This window comes from Maniola jurtina, chromosome 19, assembly GCF_905333055.1.
Source record: "Maniola jurtina chromosome 19, ilManJurt1.1, whole genome shotgun sequence".
Classification (NCBI taxonomy): domain Eukaryota; kingdom Metazoa; phylum Arthropoda; class Insecta; order Lepidoptera; family Nymphalidae; genus Maniola; species Maniola jurtina.
In genome coordinates, this window is record NC_060047.1 from 7527240 (window position 1) to 7547929 (window position 20690).

Here is a 20690-nt window from a genome sequence, read left to right on the forward strand (position 1 = left end):
TAAGTGTAAGCTTGTACGAGGGTTCGTTATGTGGTAGTTATGATTTTAGCCCGCTCATTGAACTAAATTATAGTATTATCTAAACCTATAAAGAGGTCGTTGAGTCCTTGACAATTGAGCTATTCTTTGATTAGCACAGTTGACCCCGATTATTTTTGCATTTTGTTTTGATCTCCATTCTAAGAATCTAATTTCCCCCAATTTGCCATTGTGTCAGATTACCGTTAATACATACGTAATTAGTACGGAAGAATAGGGATTTTTTTTTTTTAATTTATTAGAAATGGCTGAAACTGGTAAGTGGCGGAAGTATGCCTCTCATATCGAGACTTCAAGTTTTTGTTCCGTTTGCCATGGGGACATAGTGCTAAAAATGTATTACATATTTGAAAAGTTCCGCCGCGGTTAATAGCCTATCTGATGACAGAAGGACTGGTTATTTTTGCGCAAAGCTGTCCAGCGTGAAAAAAACGGCCAGTATTCTTAACACCATTACACGTGGGCATAATTTGTACAATAGTTAGATAAAGCAAGTGTAGATAAAATAATTTTATTGTATCTCAAACTCTCTGGTCACATTCCTTTATTTGAGAGTTCTTGACTCTGGTTAAAAATTTGAAATTTTAAAAGTTGCAGCGTTAAAATATTTCCCAAATATTTTCTCTTATAACTAGAACTGAATAGGAGCTTTTGAGAAAAAATGAAAGTCTTTTTTATTTAAAATTTGAACTATGACAACACCGGGGTACACAAAGAACTCCGCAACAGACGTTTAATTTGTGTCGGGAGCAATTTTTCCCACGCGGCACAAAAACAACGCCCTATTCCCATTCCACCTGCTTATGAGTTTTCCCAGTTTCAAAGGGAAAAGATATTGCGCTTTGCTTGTATTTGAGGACGAGTGTAACTCCGCTAGTTCTGTCTCGCGGCAACATCCGACAAAATGAGGAGATGTCGACGTTAAAAGGAGGCTCTGCATTTTTAAATTCTCACGTACTGGCCAGTTTGTACAGTACCCCTAGTACACATTGATCCAGAGGTTTGCCCACTGGTGTGGATTTTATGTAGCGCATCAAAGGATCTTGGTGCAAAATTAAATTTGAAGCCAATGGCATTTCGAGCTATGCTTATTTTTTATGACCCCGTATCTCCATTAATTTATTTTAGGAGTCGTTTTATCTGCATTCTAGCTTTTTCCCCCGACTTCATCCGCGATGCAATGATATAATTTATAGCCTTATAGCACTCGAGGATAAAATAGCTATCTATTGTTAGTTGTAGTTATAATTAATATCATTGAAAGAATTTTTGAAATCGGTTGAAAAGTTCCAGAGATTGCATCCCACATCCAAATTTACATAATAATGTTGAACATTCTTTATAATATTAGTATAGATTGTTTTGGAGTAAAAATGAAATGTATTTATTTCATGTAGATAATATTATGTGCCACTTATGGTATGTCAGGAAATATATGATGCGTGATAATAACAAAATTATTTTGCTGCGACTGTATAATAGTTTCCACGTCCGTTCTCTTCAAATGGCCGTTACAATAACCCAAACATGTAAACAGTGTCCTCTTTTCTGTCCGAGTGTCCTTGCGGAATCTGCTGGGCTAACGGGTACTACGGGCATTAGAAGAAATCTCACGCGCATTTTGCTTCGAAATTGACTTTCCGAGTAGGTATTTCTCCACTCTGTACAACTGTGCGAATTTTAGGATAGAAACACAATAGCATTCCGATCACGTTAAACTACTTTAGAAGTGGTTCGAGCACTCTTTTTCTTTCCTATTTTTAGCTCCAACTGAATATTCCCGATATTTTTATCCATTCTTCGACAAAGAGCTACCGTATACTAGAGGAAGTGATGTTCCGCAAAACCGTCTGGATAGGTAGAGGACTAATACAAATAGAAATGGTTTTTTCCATTGAAATAAAAGTGCTTTTGAATCGTCAATTTTCATCCTCATTATGAACCCAACGCCAGCTGACTACTAAGTATGGGTCTTTTCCCAGAATGAGAAGTAAGTGATATAGTGAGAAGTTCTGAGGTTTGATTACTTTGGGAATTTATAATCTCCTCCATCTTAGACCACAAACCTTACATACCACCTGAAGAGATCGCAAGGGCTAACTTGTATCTGAATAAAAATTGGGGAAAAAATCGACTAGATAGGTAGGTGTATAAGACGCTGATGAATGTGGTTTGCATCTCTATAATCCATACTAATATTATAAATGCGAAAGTATGTCTGTCTGTCTGCTACGTTTCATGGCTCAACCGCTGAACCGATTTTAATGAAATTTGGTACAGACTTGGAATACTTCCCGGGGAAGGACATAGGCTACTTTTTATCCCGGAAAACCAAAGAGTTCCCACGGGATTCCTAAAAACCCATCCGCTTAACCAATTTGTATGAAATTTGATACCGAGGTAGCTTGCGTCCCTGTAATTGACATAGGCAACTTTTTGTCCCGGAAAATCAAACAATTCCCACGGGATCTTCAAAACCTAAATCCACGCAGACGCAGTCGCGGGCATCCTCTAGTGGTATATAATATTTATCTCAATGTTCCTTGCAGTCCTTTTAAAGTAGGAGAACTAATATTGTACCGTATTGGGAGTTGAACTCTAGCTTTTGTGATAACAGCCCGGCTCCCGCTTTTAAGTTTTCACCTCGGATACAAGAACTAAGCGCCGGACTTGTTCTTAACAATTTTTACTTTAAACTAGCTGTGCCCGCGACTTCGTTCGCGTGGAATAGTGACTTTTCGCGCTTTATATAGCCACGGACGCTCAGGCGCGAGGCGCCGTGATTCTTTAAATTGACATAACTTTTTTATTTATGAACCGATTGACATGAAATAAACACTAAATCCTAAGTGAAGCTTACTACAATATATTAGTGAAAACCGTATCTAAATCGAATAAGCCGTTTCTGAGATTAGCGCGCACAAACACACAGACAAACAGACAAACAGACAAACAGACAAACAGACAAACAGACAAAAAAAAATTAATTACAATTTCGGGTTCGGCATCGATATAATAACAACCCCTGCTACTTTTTTTTTATATATTTCCATTGTACAGACACCACTTTTCTACAATTTTATTATATGTATATAGATAATACCCCCGGGAAAGGTGCAAGTTTAAACAAAATCTCAACAACTTTATCTGCTACTGCTGCGTTCTTAATTGGCTTACAGGGAGCACTTTTAAACCCCCGACCCAAAAAGAGGGGTGTTATTAGTTTGACGCGTGCATTTATCTGTGTATCTGTCTGTGGCATCGTAACTCCTAAACTAATGAACAGATTTTAATTTAGTTTTTTTTTTTGTTTGAAAGGTGGCTTGATCGAGAGTGTTCTTAGCTATAATCCTAGAAAATCGATTCAGCCGTTTGAAAGTTATCAGCTCTTTTCTAGTTATTATTGTAACCTTCAATAATTGTGTGTGTTATAAATTTTTATTAACACTTGTATATAACATTGTTTTTGTTCAGTTGACAAATTGTACAATGCAAAGCCCAAACATTACTTATTGGCCATATTGGACGAAAAGATGGCCAAGCATGTATTTAATAACCTATTTAGGAAGTTTAAATTTTCTTTTCTTAAATTAAGTCGTGTTTTCTGGGAGTAAAAGTTGGCTTTAAGTATCCGTCTCCAGGATACAAGATATTTGTGTGTGCACCAAACAAATAAAGCATGCAACTTCGTCTACGTGGATTTAGGTTTTTTAAACAAACTCCTTGGGAACTTTTTGATTTTGGAAACGTAGCAGACAGACAGACACACTTTTGCATTAGTAGGATCAGTATGGATGGCATTTTTACATTGGTTTGATATATTCTGACTAGAAAATAAATTGAAATTACCAGTCAAATGTTTGTAGCTCTACCCAACCACTCAAAGAAACAATAAGCACAAAATGTTAGCAATTCACTTTTATAATAGGGATCATGATTCCGTAAGCAGATAGGCGGTAACCCCCGTGTATTCAAGAACAGAGTGACAAAGTCACATTCCACAACAGATTCGCAAAGCTTTGAGGGGACGAGACATTGCGATTCATACCCGCATTTAAAAGCAAGACTGTAATTTTGCAGGCCTTTGTCTCCTACCCGCGTGGGATGCCGGTTTCTACGGAAATATGCGCATTCGAAATGATTTTCTTTTATTTTTTTTCAAGTGGCTTCCTTTTCTACCTCTAATATTGTTGACTTAGCGCTCTGCGTTATGCGTAAACGATGGATGCTCTCAAATGTAATAGGTTCTTATAGTGCTCTTTTGTACAGATACTAGAAAGCTGAACAAGCCGTCTAACAGATCCTGCGTGTCGCGTGACAGTGATCATTATTGCTAATAATGATCACTATATATGATAGGTAAACCTAATCTACAATACCTACGTCATGATGGCATATTTTATATTAACTTGATATAGTTTTGTCGACATCGTGGCCTTCTTACGGCAGCGCATATCAGTTGATTGAATTGGTTAAGCAACGTCTGAAGATTAACAGCATAGTTGTTGAAAATAGTGATCTAAAGCCAAAGATTTTTCGGTTGTTTTTTTGGTGCTGCAATTTACTTGTATTTATCGTTAACGACCTCAATAATTAAGCTTTAAAAAACTTAAGCGCCCGAATTTTATTTCGTAAATATTTAATGGCACGTATGGCCTTATTTTGGTGACTGGGTCACTGCACTCTTGCAAAGTTCACAGTATTGATTTTATTGCGCACGCCCGAAAATATAAATGGGAACTGGTGTATGGAAGTGGCCATTGATTTCATTGGACCGAATAAGTACCTACTGCACTCGCTTCATTTATGCCGACCTAGCTGAATGGTCTAGCGATAAACTATCTATGGTGCCCTAAATCATTTTTTATGTCCAAATGCTCTTCGATTTCTTTTCAGTAGATACTTTACTTATTCTTGGATAAAATTTCTTTTAGTGTTAGGGCGTCTCAAAATGCTGATTGCATCCATAATATTGTAGGTGCCTTCTGAACTCGCTGAGGAAGTATGAGTATAGGTTAGTCACTAGTAAGAATTTAAATACAAAAAGAATCTTATGTTCCGAGTACACTACGACCTTCACCCATCTAAAACACATGAAAGGTAAACCATCAGGCATAGGTTGCCTAATTAAATCAGTTCAAGGCTACCTTAAATTTAACTTTTGAATACCTACATATCAAAAATTGCGGGACCGGCAGGATTCGAACCTGCGTCTTCTAGGATCGTTCCAACGCCCTGACCGCTAGTTCACGGTTGCAGTGTAGGCAAAAACACTATCATAAAATTATAAAATACTTCTAAAGTAATCTTATTTTTATCTATTAATTATTATTTCTTTGATTATTTCACCCATTTAATAACCAAAAGAATTACACACCAATCGAAATTTGAAAGCAGGAATCATAAGTTACACGACAAGTGTAAATTAAAAATTTATAACACCCCCGACGATCCAAAGTATCTGAGTTTTCCAAAACATCATTTTCAAATAAATAATTAATGATAATTATGTATTTAGGCAACGTCCATCTTGACAGCTTGACATTTGTCTATTGACATAATATTATGAACCTAACGGTTATCTAACCTTTTCTACAAGAAAACTAGAAAAGAGCTGATAACTCTTAAACGGCTGAACCAATTTTTTTAGATTATAGCTAAGAACACTCTCGATCAAGCCACCTTTCAAGCAAAAAAAACTAAATTAAAATCGGTTCATTCGTTTAGGCGCTACGATGCCACAGACAGATACACAGATACACAGATACACAGACACACAGATACACACGTCAAACTTATAACACCCCTCTTTTTGGGTCGGGGGTTAAAAATGTAGAATGATCAAAAGAAATTCAGTCAAGAATCAGGGTTGCCACGCTTTAAAGTTTTAAAATTCGAGCATGTTTTACTGACGCCTGTTTTTGATAATTGACGGAGTTTAGAACTTTATGGTCAGAAATCATGGGATCATAAATAAAATAAGTATGAATACGAATGGATTAGTTTAATACTGACTCAATATTATGATTTAAAATCCAACCATCATATTCTCTTAAAAAAACGAATACGGATCACTAAAACAATTTTATTATTTAGTGAAAACTAAAATATCTATGTCTCTCTTGCAGGTTTCAAAGAGCTGAAGAAGGATCAGCGCATTGGTCCGAGTTTACCGAACAAGAAACTTAGCCAATCTGAAAAGGAGTAAGTAAACCTCCGAGACCCATTCTATGAATTAAAAAGCACCGCCACCGTCGCTTTTCATACAAGACGTCGTATTTAAATTATTTTTCGAATTAAATGAAACTTAAGTACCTTGCTACCTTAACTTAATACCTACCTTATAATTTAAAGTTTGATATAAACATGTTGTAAGTTGGGCTATCCATACATACCACCATAGATAATATAATGAAGCAAAAGTGTGTCTGTCTGCTAGCTTTTCATGACTCATCTGTTTAACCGTTTTTAATGAAATTTGTTACAGAGATGGCTTGCATCTTAGGGAAATACAGGTAACTTTTGTCGCGGAAAATCAAAGAGTTCCAACGGGATTCTTAAAAACCTAAATACACGTAGATAAAGCCTCGGGGATCGAATATTTGGTACAGAGATTGAGAAACAGAGAGAGCTTACACCCTTGAGACGGACATAGACGACTTTTTATCCTGGAAAATCAAAGAGTTATAAATTATCTTGCATATAATAAATCCACCGGCTCATGATGCATCTATACCTATCGAATATTGCTGTTGTAAAAGCTGCGTTGTATGATTTTAGTGTTATGTTGGTTTCGATAGGAAACCTTGACCGTTATCATCTTACTGAGAAACAGGCGGTACTAAGTGATCAGTACGATATTATTCTATAAAATATGATAAGAAACTGTCTTGCAGCTTTTTGGTAAAAAGACTGCGAGAAGGTCGTTAACGATGTCGCTGGGGACTTAATAACTCCTATACGTCTTTCAGGTAGGCGGGTTTTACGTTATCAATATTGCTTTCTATTAGGTGAGATAGTCATAAAGGTTAAGGTCATCAAAAACAAAGGAAGACTAAAGACGATGTTAACTACGAAGTCGTAACTGACTAAGCACTGACCTCTACAAGTACGCTGGACCTACGATTGCCGACATTTTTGAAGCAAGTTGATTTGCACCACAGTAGTGAGCGTCATGTTAATTGTTAACGTTCTCGGAGATAAATATTAGTAAATAGACACCTGTTCACAAAGTTTCAACACAAAGACCATTTGACGCAGTGTCAATTACAAAACTCCCAGGCCGAGAACTTCCAATCGGCACAAAAATAACTGTCATTTTGAATGACACACCTCTTCCAGCGCACATTGTATGTTAAGTACTTATATCAATTTCAGTGCTCGTAAGACACAAAAGAAAACGAAACTTTTTCGCTTCATAATACGCCACAAAAGGTGAAAGCCATATTGTTTCAGCAAACAATATCACGTAATGACAGACGCGACCTCTGTTAGATAATTACCCTAGATGCCGGGCGCGGAGCGTCGACCCCGAGCGACTTTGACCCACTTCCTACTCTAATTTCCCATCTCACGCCCTCCTTGTAGACATTAGCCGTACACGTAACTTTGGGGAAGCTCTGAGCAAAACTTTCCCAAGAAAAGAGCTTATAACTTTATAGGTAGCTATTTTTGTCATTTGAACATCACCTCATTGTTTCTCTATTAAGTTGTACTTGTTCTTCTACTAAGACTCTAGTAAAAACTTAAACTATCATATATACCTTTGATATCATATTACCTTTGAGCCTCGACAGCTCAACGGTTGAGGACGGACTGAATTCCAAAAAGTTGTCCAAAAAAAGTTATTCCGGAGTTAGTTAGTGCCAAATTGGTCTGGTACTGCATTTTCATGGGCATTTCACACTTAACATCAGGTGAACCTCTGCTCGTTCGCTATTCTTTTTTTTTTTTTTAAACTTGTGTTCAAATTGAATCAGTACCTGGTTTCAGAGTAAAGGGTACACATACAGGCAGACGGATGGACAAAAATTAAAAACAAAAAACTGTTTTGGGCTCTATATAAAATCGATAGTAAAACTTGCACTGCTTAAAATTTTCTAAGTATATTTAATGTATTTACAGGAATCGTCCAGTTATAGTTTTATATAAGTACAGATTAAATATAATTCTTGTGGTCAAATAGAACATTAGTTACAAACATTAAATCAATTTTCTGTTATATTATATTTAACCAATATTATTTCCTTTAAATATTCTTCCATATTTCCCAATTTCAACATGATGAAACTTTCGCAGACAATTTTATTCTCCTATTTCAGAATTTTCAACAGGCTTTCAAGTATTTCGTGTAAAATCCGCTTCAAGTAAGGAAAGAAATAACGAGTCAAGTGTTTTGTTTACCTTTGTCACTTTCTGAAAGAGCGTAAACAGTTCACCGTTTTCAAACCGTTTTCTTATATAAAGACATTTTCATGAGTTCGAAGAGGCAATCCAAACAGCGTAGGTTGGTACACATATGTTGTTGAAGTGGACATGAAAATGATTTTGTATAATTATTAACAATATGTACACATTCAGCGTGCAGATAGTATCTATCTATCTACTTGTAGGATTCGTTTAACTGAATTTTCACAACCTTATTTAGTATGAATCAGTCAGCAAAAATCATGCGTATTTTATTTTGTGTAAAACACAGTGGAAAGTATTTTCTTTTCGTAAAAAACGCAATGTAAAATGTAAAACCTATGTATGATATAAACGAATTGCCACAATGTTTTATGAGTTTCTATTAAAATATACTATAGTATTCTAAGTTGACGCTAGCTTTTTCAACCCCCGACCAAAAAAGAGGGATGTTATAAGTTTGACGTGTGTATCTGTGTATCTGTCTGTGGCATCGTAGCTCCTAAACTAATGAACCGATTTTAGTTTAGTTTTTTTGTTTCAAAGGTGGCTTGATCAAGAGTGTTCTTAGCTATAATCCAAGATAATCGATTCAGCCGTTTGCAAGTTATCAGCTCTTTTCTAGTTATTACTGTAACCTTCACTTGTCGGGGGTGTTATAAATTTTTAATTTACACTTGTTAAATATAATTCAGCGTATCTTGTAACCAACTTGTGAATTACTTGATAAAAAACGAATTCATATTCATCAATATTATATGCCTATTACAATATGAACGGATCGTTTGAATTAACTACGAACAAGAAATAATATTATATTCGAAGGCTCAAAAGGTGCCCCGGCGTTTTTATTCGATATCGATACGAGGAAGCTTACTTACTTGCGTTATGTTTTCATTCCATTATGCTCATTTTCAGCGTTTTGTAAGAAGTTCAGGAGCGTACGTGATATTATGTTTTTTTGCGCTATTTTTCTGAAACATCACTTTAGTAGTATGTTCAGTTTTTTTTAATATGTTGAGGTCCAGTTTCGTGATATGATAGGTGATTAAAGTATATATAACAAAACTTTGTTTGTTCAAAAAAGCAGAAACTGCCAATGATACTACAATGAAAATAATTTTCCGCTTAGTTTATCACCTTGATAACAAAGGTGAATTTCGAAAAGTTAAAGTTGCAACAATAATATTATACTGGCTTTAATTTGTTGAGTTACGTACCAACTTGATGTGAAACGTAGCGTGAAAATATATTTTTGAAGTGAAAATTGGGCGATTTAGGTACGGGTAAAATTCTAAGGTGCGCCACCGACATGATAATGTTTAAATGAAGTATTTACCGATCTGAGGTCTAAATAAAAACTTAACTAAAGTTAATGGTTTGACGGGTTTGATTTACAAATTAATTATGAAATTTTTGACACTTACTATTACAGTTGATTTGAAAATTCAAAACAAACCACTGTTATTCCATAGCTTGAATTTCTCACTTCTATCGGCAATCTCCACTGAAAATCTGCTAGGTAAAATTTTAGGTTTACAAACAAAATGGGCATCACAACGTATAAATTCAAAGTTGTAGTTAAAAGTATACGTTAAGAAGGGTCTCTCCGTCACTCCCTTCATACAAACGTAGTTCCAATTTCATTTGAATATTATGCAACCAAAGTCCATGAAATTTTGCAGACATATTCTAGAAACTAATATCTATGTCTGTGGTTTTCCAGATTTCTGTGAAAATATTCGGTTTCAAAGTTACGCGGTCTTAAAAATTTACATACAAATCTTTGAGCCCCTGTAATTTTAAAACTACAAATTTTTGGAAAAATCTAAAACACCACAGACACAGATATTAGTTTCTAGAATATGTCGGCAAAATTTCATGGACTTTGATCGCTTAATATTCAAATAAAATTGGAACTACGATTGTATGAAGCGAGTGACGGAGAGAGCCCTGTTAAAGGTCGAAAGTTCCGTCGGTGTTCCCAAGTTTGTCAAAAACATTTCGTATTTACAAACAGTGTATGGGAACTATTTCTCATTTGCGTGGACTTTACAAATAGGTACTCTTTCATATTTTACAAGTGAGCCAACGGTGTATATGACCGGCTTAACTTACATAAGTATTTGTTGGAGTATGCCCTACGGTATTTGGTTAGAGTCATACTTAAAACCGCTACATTATAAGACCATTAGTAACTTCCTAAGCAAAAATTGAATAAAAAAAAGTTATTCCCTGCGATACGCAGATTTAATTGAAGTGAAAATTTACAATAGATTTAGTTAATAACGGTAAGTGTTGAGTTTTGGTTCGTATAAACCTTATATTAAAAACACACATTGTGAAGCCAATAAGGTTTGCATTTCTAATGCCAGTCGAAGTCGATTAGGCGGTAGGCCAGCAGGTCGATTACAGAACAGCTATATCAATCATTGTTGTCTCAATCTCAATTGTTGTGATTGGCTAAAAAAATATTAATGCCGCAACAATACATCCCATCCAATAGTGAGAGAGTGCCGGCGAACTACGGTGGTAGGTCCGACTATATCCTTATGGCTTAGGTATAGTATAATGGTAAGTTTATTTTCAAAACTTAGAAGAGACTAGTCCAACACCGCGAAGAATGGCATGCACTTGCGAAGACCTATGTCTACTAATGGATAAAGAATTATTTTCATACTGGATTGACCTCCACATACTCCTTTGTTACCCTAATAACATCTCGGTCGAGGTCTGCTTATTGACACGACAATGACACAAGCATTGTTTCCTCATTAAAAATAACACAATTCATAATAAGGCTCCGTTTCATATAAACTTTTCCCAACAATATTGTACCATCAACGCAAAAAAAATACATTTATTTTTCATATCTCCGTAATTGTTATAAAGGTTATTTTAGCTTGTACCAGTTTGTTTTTTATTAACTTTACAGTAGACCTTATGTTCTCGTACGAGAGCTTCCCAATTACAGCCCGAGGGATTCCAAATAACATACTCGAATTATTTCCCCGTATATCGTTCTTTTATTCGAACCAGTGCTAATTACGAACATACGAAATCCGAATGTTTTGTTAAGAATAATGAATAACCCAAATAAATTACAACACAGGTATAAAATAGGCCAAAGCACACATACCTATATCTACTTTTAGTTTCGGCAATCACTGATTTCCCGACTGTATCGATGTTTTTTTTATTCATTAAATTGATTAAATATCCTAAGTTTACAATAAGTAAGCCCTAAGTTTACAATATTTGTGCACAATAGTATTTTCTCACAAGGCTTCATGTACCTATCTATTTTATTTGACAACTCTATCTCTTCAAAAAAGTGGTGAATAAGGCGGTGATGACGTCGGCCTATACCTACAAGCAAACTATATTTAATTGCTTAAATAGAATTTAAGCAATTAAATATAGTTTGCTTCAACGGGGAAGGAAAACATCGTGAGGAAACCTGCATGTCTGAGAGATTTGTATAATGTTCTCAAAGGTGTGCGAAGACTTCACCAATCCGCACTGGCCCAGCGTAACAGACTATAGCCTAAATCCTTCTCATACTGAGAGGAGACCCGGCGGCCGGTAATGAGTTGATCAGGATGATGATGATCGTTCCGGTAACCAAACTTGGATAATTCTGTTTACAAGTAGGTATAGATACACAAAACAAAGCGTTTTTATGTCAAATCTCGGATTCTCAGCTAGCTTATTTAGATAAATGAATTTACAAATATAATAATATTAATTACAAAAAATCGGTAGCTAAATGTAGATGTTTCTACTACCTGTAAAAGGTACTTAATGTAAAGTTCTAACTGTAATATTTGCAAAGTCCAAGCAAATGAAAACTTGTCGTCAGAAAACTGTTTGTAAATGCGGAAACTTTGTAGAAACTCTTGAATATGACAAAGTTGGAAACAACGGTGTGCCACAGGAGGAGTTTTAAAAGCAAACTGTTATAGAAAGTGTCGATTTTTAATTAAACACGAAGCCTAAGCAAATAATAATTAATAATAATTATATTATAGGTACGGATATACTTTACAATTACCTATTAGCGTGCCATTATTATTAGTTTCTTTGTGATTTCTCGATTCGAATCTTGCTTTTGGATTTCCAGCTTTGAGTTAGTTATACGTCCACAGTGTTTGGGAATACTTGGTTGAACACCAAGGAGCAAAAACAATAAAATAAGTAGGTACCTACAATTGGCGGTCTTATCGCTTTGAACCAATCTCAACCTACCAGATAACCATGTTGCAAATGATAAAACTTAGGAATAAAACTAATAAAATGACCGGTTAAAAATAGACTGATGTAATTCGTGCTAAATGCTGTGAAGCTAGTAATTAATCATCATCATCTTATTATGTGTGTATTTAGAAAAATCATTTTATTATTATACAATATCGATACTGTCTTTTAAAATGATTATCAATATTTCCGGATAACAGCGTTTTAAAAATAATGTTTTATTTTTAAGAACTCCTCGCGAGAGAATATAGAAGGTAAACATCGTGCTAGCTTTTCACATCCCGAGATGTTGGAGTCGGTAGGTACTTACTTAAAAATATTTACTTAACCTTCCTTGCGTCACGAAATCATGTGACCTATTTGCAATCGGAGGGGCTAACACGACAGCTCTCTATGATTTGCAATAAATTATTATCGCAATTGTTTTAGCTGAATATGGCATTCTTGATTCAACTATGAAATTCTATGATCTAAGATCCCAGGGGTCCCCCAGACCTTACTTGTTTTCTGAGTAACATTATTTACCTAAACTTTGGAAGATTTTTGCTAACCTAAAGGTCACGTCGTTCAGTTTTTACTCTGATTACAGGCATGAATAACCAGCTTTACAATTTCGTGCCTCATTAAAATATACAAACATAGCGAATTTACCTTTCCGCCCGCAATAAGTATTCTTCAGAGAAGTTTGTTTTCAGAAATTTTCAACATGATTTGATTTGAGCTATTGTTAATTTTGAGTACTTAGTAGGTACTTTTTACTGAATATTTTCTCATTAATTAGGGTTGCCTATGTTCTTTAACTGCCTTTTGTGTACAAAGGAGCTCGCCCAGAGCCGCAAGTCCATGCAAGAGCAGAAAGGGTCGCAAAAATGCGAGTGGTGCATCGGGCATCGAATAAAAATGCTCTCGTGTAAATAAAGCCTTAGGGTGATCCTTATTTCGTAAAGGATACTTTTTTTCCAAAGATTAGCAAGATAAACATGATAATTGTAAATAACTCTTGAAAGAGGTACCACTCGAGAGGTTAATTCCGTTTATAGCATTTCTTCAAAGCGTACGATGCGGTGTAGCCTTTTTGTTGACATGACGCATTTTCATTAGAAACTGAGTCGCGGCTCATTTATTACAGAATACTCAATGATTCTTACGATGTCTCCCGCGTGGATTTAGGTTTTTAAATATCTCATGAAAATTCTGACATTTGGGCAAAAAAAAGGGTAGGTAGGTAGGTATACCATCTCCAGGATGCAAGCCGTTCTGTACCAAATTTCATCAAAGGGATAGGCCGTGAAAAGGTAACAACATACTGACACACTTTCCCAAAGTAATATTAGCGATTGATATATTGCAAGACGGCTTGCGGGTGGTCTGTACCTATACTTATTGCAAAAATAAATCGCAACATACGGACAAATTCGCAGTAAGTACAGAGGCAAGATATAAACACCTAATTAATTTATTTGTTTCAACAGAAATATCTGCAACGAGTACGAGACTGCCAAAACAAAATGTGATGTTTTAAACAAGAAGCACCGGACCTCCAGGGATCTATGTAAGTCAACACCTGTCTTGAAAGATTTATTGAGGCACTTTTCTGTTTTTTTTTTTCACAATACTTTTATAGAGGTAGAGTGCTGACCTTGAAGTAGGTATGCTCCTAATTTACGAGTATACCTGCCTATTCTGCTAGAAATAAGATTGCTGGTTCTTTTCGATGGAAACGGTATTTCGTTCATTTAGATACCTAAAGCTGGACGCCCATTGGCTTTTATCGCCTGAGCGATCGCTTCCTTTCAGCAGCTGAGAGCATAGGGATAGCCTAGAATTTTATTTTCTTTATTTATTTAAGGGCTTTTATACCTATGTACATGTCAGCCCTATTATAATCTAATTAAATAAAGGAAACCCCAAATTCTTAAATTAACAAAATAAACAGAAAGAACTATTTATAGCCTAGAATTAATTTTAGTGGGTTACGTCAATGAACCCTTTTATAAGATTTTTTTTAAAGTTTTATATTCTGAATAACTCATATCAAATATTATCACGAACGCAGCGAGCATAATATTGTTGATATATTTACAGAAAAAAAAATTGGAAATTCAAGAACAAGAGCTTGTTTAAAATAATTTCGCTACATGTGTAGGATTTCAGAGGATTTGACCATCTTTCACTTTTTCACCCCCTACGGCCATTTTCATAATTATCATCATCATCATCAACCGATAGATGTTCACATCTGGACATAGGTCTCTTGTAGGGACTTCCGCACGGTATGGTCTCGCGCCGCCTGAATCCAGCGGCTCCCTGAGATTCGCTTGATGTCGTCCGACCACCTACTGGGGGTTCTTCCAATGCTGTGCTTTCTGATGCAAGGTTGCCATTCCAGCACCTTGCAAGAATTTTATCGACACAGATCCTAATTAACCGTCCTAATAGTAAGAGTATCTACAAATCCTGTTCAAAAGTAAATTGAAAGTACCTAAACATAACTTTCTTATTTCACAGCTCAGAGTAATATAACTCTCTATTCACCAAGGTAGGTCATAACTTGTAATGTAAGACATAAGTTCTCTTTGGTACCGGAAACAGAAACTTATGAGACTTTACAAAGTCCAGAAGATATCTCTTTTACTGAAACACTTTTTATTAAAGCACTACTCGTACGTGGAATAGTGCAGTGAGCTTATTCTTGGCTAAAGCAGTATAAAATATGTAGGTGCTAAGTAACAAAGGTCTGTAAAAGTCTTAAAATTTATCATAAGGTTAGTTTTTAAAGTTTTCTTTAGTCCAGCTACAGTTAAAAATATTAACTACTAAAGGATGCCTGCGACTTCGTCCGCGTGAATTTAGGTTATCAAAGATACCGTGGGAACTGTTTGATTTTCCGGGATAAAAAGCGTATGTCAATTACAGGGACGCAAGCTACCTTGGTACCAAATTTCATACAAATCGGTTAAGTGTATGGGTTTTTAGGAATACCGTGAGAACTCTTTGATTTTTCGGAATAAAAAGTATAATAGTAAGCCTATGCCCGTCCCCGGGATATAAGCTAACCGTGTACCAAATTTCGTTGGGCCGTGAAAAGGTAGCAGACAGACAGACAGACACACTTTCGCATTTATAATATTAGTATGGAAGTATGGATTATAAAAGTAGAGGTTTGACGAAGTGTAACTTGGTTAGAACCACGGATTTGGAATGCTAGATGCCGCATTCTATTTTTCCTACCTTGATGACATCACTCTAGTCATTTAATAATGATCAGAACGTAAACTTACGAGTAACTTCACTTCGAGAATGAAACAAAAAACTTTATAATGAAAGCAAAATAACCACGAATATTTCTGCCATGGATATTATAAAGTAAAAAAAAAAACGAAACGTGCCTTGTTCGGCCGGTTTACATTATTTGCGTCAAATAACATTTACCTCAATTATGCAAAATAATATTATGAAGCAAAATGAACTCCAGTCAATATTTCTATGGGCCGCAAGGCATAGCTGCAGAATATTGTTACATGTTTTTCTTGTTCAATTAGTTTCTACTGCTAAATTTTATTTTAAACAATGCATGTTTCAAGTAGTTAACTAACTCACATACCTAACTTTTTAGAATGATAGTAGGTACAATATAAAAAATGTTAGGTATTTTTAAATACACTAAAAAATATTTTAATGATTACTACGCCCATAACATAAATATGAAATTGTATATCAGATATTATCTGTCACCGCTATACATATTTTTGTATATTGTAAGTATGTACCTACTTGGTTTTGTATTGAACACAGTACCTAAACGTATTTTCATTAGTTCTAATTACTTTTGTTCCATCTTTACAAAATGTTGTTAGATCCGACAAATGATATTTTTTGCGTTAATCTGATAAGAGTTTTGGTCTTTTTGGTACACAATAGCAGAATGTACCAAGCGTTAGCACTTTCGCATACAAGACCATCTATAAAATCCATAATCAGGGATATTATTGTTTGTAGAGGAAATCCGAAGAGTTCTCAATGCCCTAATAACGGGTATATCTCACGAAATGAAAGTACAATCAAAAGGTTACGTCCGCGCCTATTGTTAGCAAGAAATAATATTTCCAAGCGCGAATGGCTAAAATGGGTTTCTTCTAGCCACCGAGGAGCAAATATATTGCGATTTGCTCCTTCATTTTCTCGCAAGGTATTTTATTGCTTCGGGGGTCTCTCATAAATTCCGTACTCACTCAGAGAGAAAAATAAGGCCCCGGTTCGTCGCAAATTGTTGCGAAAAATTCTTATTACTAGGTTGTTATCTCTTCTAAACATTATAGAATACATTTGTTGTATTTTCACATCAAAGAGACTGATAATAGCCTCTAGAATTCTAGATGGATGATTTTTAATTTAAACTTTCCTTTTTTGTCTCAATTTTACAACAAAATATTATGTACGTAATTAAGAAAGAAAGAGAGAACCTTTTATTTAGTTTCTCTTAACCACAAAAGTTGTTTCTCAAAATAAGGATAGGGACATTATCTCTAAATTAAAATATTTGTTGCGTAGATCTTTTAAAATTTCAGTTAAAAACATCTATTTAGCTGGCACCCTGGCTCTACAATTTAGCAGTAACATTTCGAAAACGGATCCCTGAACCGAAAAATGGTTTTCACACACCCGCAATATTTTTGAGAGACTTTTCCAATACACCTCATACCGTGACATAGACCAAAAAAAATCGTCCCCACTCTACGTTTTATTATATACGTGTAAATTTTCTTGTACCCTAAAAAAATTAAGATTTTATTTTACCACTTTGTTGGTGTGATTATATACCCATGCCAAATTACAGCTTTTTAGTAGGTAGCCGTGTACGTGTTGGACGGACGAACAGTCAGACAGAACAGACGGACACGGCTAGCCTAAGGGTTATAACTACAGATTACAGAACCCTAAAAATATCAATAGGTACGTAACGTAAAGGCCCCGGATTGTAGAGGATGATTTGTTTCAAGGACGCACGTAGCAACACGAAGGGTGGCCTTACTGTCTACAATTGGCAATGGGGAGTCGAATTTTTTATGCACAAACGACCGTGCAGTATCATGTTTGATTCTATTCACATTCGGAACTCAAAATTCTCCACATGGTTGAACAGAGCGTACTGCGGTTTCAAAAAAGTTTTTAGCTTTTAGTTCCTTGTTTAAAGAACTTTAGTGAAAGGAAGCCATACGTGCCGCAGACGAGATCAATTTTTTGAGTCCATTTCGGACTAGCAGTTACTTTACCAAGATAAAACTTTGGAAATTGGAATAGTTTTCCGGATATTTTCTACTGGCATCCATCTTTGTGGGGGCGGGTGCCATCGGGTGGCAGGGTGGAGTTTATTTTTTGATTTTCATACGTCAAAATTGGGTTTCTGAACAATCTATTGTTGCGAGACAAATTTGTTGTTACAGCGTCCTATTTTTCCCGGTTAATTGAGCAAACAAAACTCCTATCGATTCAATGTTGCATTGTGTAAACCTACGTTCTTGTTCTACTTTTTAGTGATTTTTACCCTCTTCATCCTAGGGGAATTTGAATTAGAAAACGAATTTGAACACCAAAAATACCTACCTAGTTATCAAAATCTAGTGATCATGTAATATGTAGTAGATGCTCTACTAGATCTATGCAATGCATTGACGGTAGGGAGAGCACGGAGTCGGTAGCTACACCACTCGCGTATCCGTAGCTCCCATCAATTAAGCTCCCATCCGCAGCTTTCATCCCTAAAGCGCATCACTAAAAAACATAAACTGGTTGAAGTCGTTTCCACCAATGCTAAGCTATGTGGACCAATGAAAATGATTGGTAGATATGATGCACATTCATAGCAATAAGTATAGCATACCTATCCCATCTCTGGTAAAAAAGCAGCCTAACTCATGAGCTAAATCAGTCAAACGGTATACCATTGACGTATAAATATTATATTACTGCCTATTACTGCTCCTATAACTAACTTGGTAAACTAGGTATATAAAGATAAGGTGAGGCCCATAGACCTAGCGAGGCCATCAAAAATTCCGTTTACGTTGACCTCTGTGGATACTGTTGGTTGTAAATTTTTTGCTCTCCAACGATTTACGGGGTTATAAATTCTGAACGAATGCGGATAGTAAAACGAAAAAGTGAGTGAATTTTTCAGCGGGACCTAAATTCTGCATGACCTTTATAGGATACCGTCGGCGACAACGTAGTTTTATTGCCTACCCTCCACTCGTAAAAATTTCTCAAAGCAACTTGTGTTACATACGTGATGTAGAAGTATGTTTAGTTTGCGACAGAATCTTGCAGATTTTAGAAAACATGGTAAAAAAACTTCGAAATATTATGCGCTTTTTGTTCACATTGCGCCGTATCGTAATTCGAAGTCACATAAGTATTTCCTCTCCTCCTCGAGTAAATAAAAGATAAATAAGAGACAATATACCTATTATATTTACAGAAACATTTATTTGTTATATTTATATTTGAGAGTAAGAAGCTTATTACAAAGAAGTTTACGTCCGAAACGTAGGCGAGGAGACCTACTTAATTTTTCAAGAATATCATTTGTCTGGTCTAACAACATTTAGTAAAGATGGGACAAAAGTAAATAGGACTAAAGAAAAATACGTTTACTGTGTTCAATACAAAACTAAGTAGGTACATACTTACAATCATCATCATCAGCCTGTGGACGTCCAATTTTTCAATACAATTGTGAGAACAAAGTAGGAAGATAAGATCAACATTTTTTTTAAACAGTATATACCTAGTATTTGTCTGTAGGTACTTCTGTAGTCCTAAACGGTAACATGAAATTTTCACCGTACCTAACACAGTGGATATAAGTATGAATTCAAATCGTTTATTTTTCAAAATTCCAAATTTCGCTACGGTGCTCTAGGTAATCTAAACTATAGGCTTAAAATATTTTTTCTTCCGAAAAGAACCAGCAAAAACAAACAATCATAGAAATCGATAATTGTATTACTTACACTTATGTGTACTCCTCAGTAATATGGTGCTCGTTAGTGAAGAAAGCTGGCGGCTCTAGCGTCAAACGAAAACGTCTAAAGCGGTCCTCAGGTAAGAAAATCGTGTATAGTTTTTATGCTTTTAATATTTCCTTTTTCACGGTGTATTTTATTTCCTACATTTTTCTTCGTCCCGTTTACCCGGTATTAACGAGAAACGAACTATATATTATTCTAGCCCATACTTATTTGTCGGGTTACTACACAAAGCCACTTCCATCTAACAAGTGGGTAGCTCAGATTTAAGTAGAGCAATTTTGAATATGAGATATGTCACATGGTCGCTAACTATGGGCCTTATTAGAAGCGCAGAGTCACTCAGCGGCCGATGGACAGAAGTCAGAATTGTGCTCGAAGTTTCTCTATGTGATCAAATCAGAAATAAGGAGATCCGTAAGAGAACCAGAGGAAACAACATAGCTCAATGTGTTGCAAAGCTGAAGAAGCAATGGACAGCTCACATAGTCAGAACCAATAGACATTGGGGTCCCAAGGTGCTGGAATCGCAACCTCACTCCAGAAAGCGCAACGTTAGCAGATCTTCTCCAAATAGACAGACATCACCTTCTTTCAGTGCTAAAAACTTTTTAAGACACACTAAATCGCGGTTAATAGCCTCATGTGGTGACAGAAGGCTCATTTTCTGCACAAAGGATCAGCTTGGCTGTCCAGCGCGGAAATCCAGCCAATATTCTTTGCACCATTTCACACGGGCATGATTTGTATAGTAATTAGATAAGGCTACTGACATAACATTCTCAATTAATACTTCTTTTATTTTCTAGATTCTCGTCCAGAATTAGTGTACACTTTTATTGAGCAAGCAGTGCAGCCAGGTGCCCAAGTTGCGTTGAAGTGTTCAGCGGTCGGAGAACCTCCGCCGCGTTTCCGATGGACATTGGACGGTCAAAATATACCAGCACATCATGGGTGAGC

The 20690-nt window shown here is 35.8% G+C and overlaps 1 protein-coding gene across 1 annotated transcript in view; it reads left to right on the top strand.

The window, feature by feature from the left end:
* Positions 1-20690, top strand: part of LOC123875154 (Down syndrome cell adhesion molecule-like protein Dscam2) — a 106816-nt gene that overhangs the window by 60896 nt on the left and 25230 nt on the right. The window contains exons 5-8 of the mRNA XM_045920835.1: positions 6168-6243; positions 14175-14254; positions 19735-19806; positions 20540-20684. Of these exons, the coding sequence (XP_045776791.1) occupies positions 6168-6243; positions 14175-14254; positions 19735-19806; positions 20540-20684 (373 nt within the window). The remainder of the gene's footprint in view (positions 1-6167; positions 6244-14174; positions 14255-19734; positions 19807-20539; positions 20685-20690) is intronic.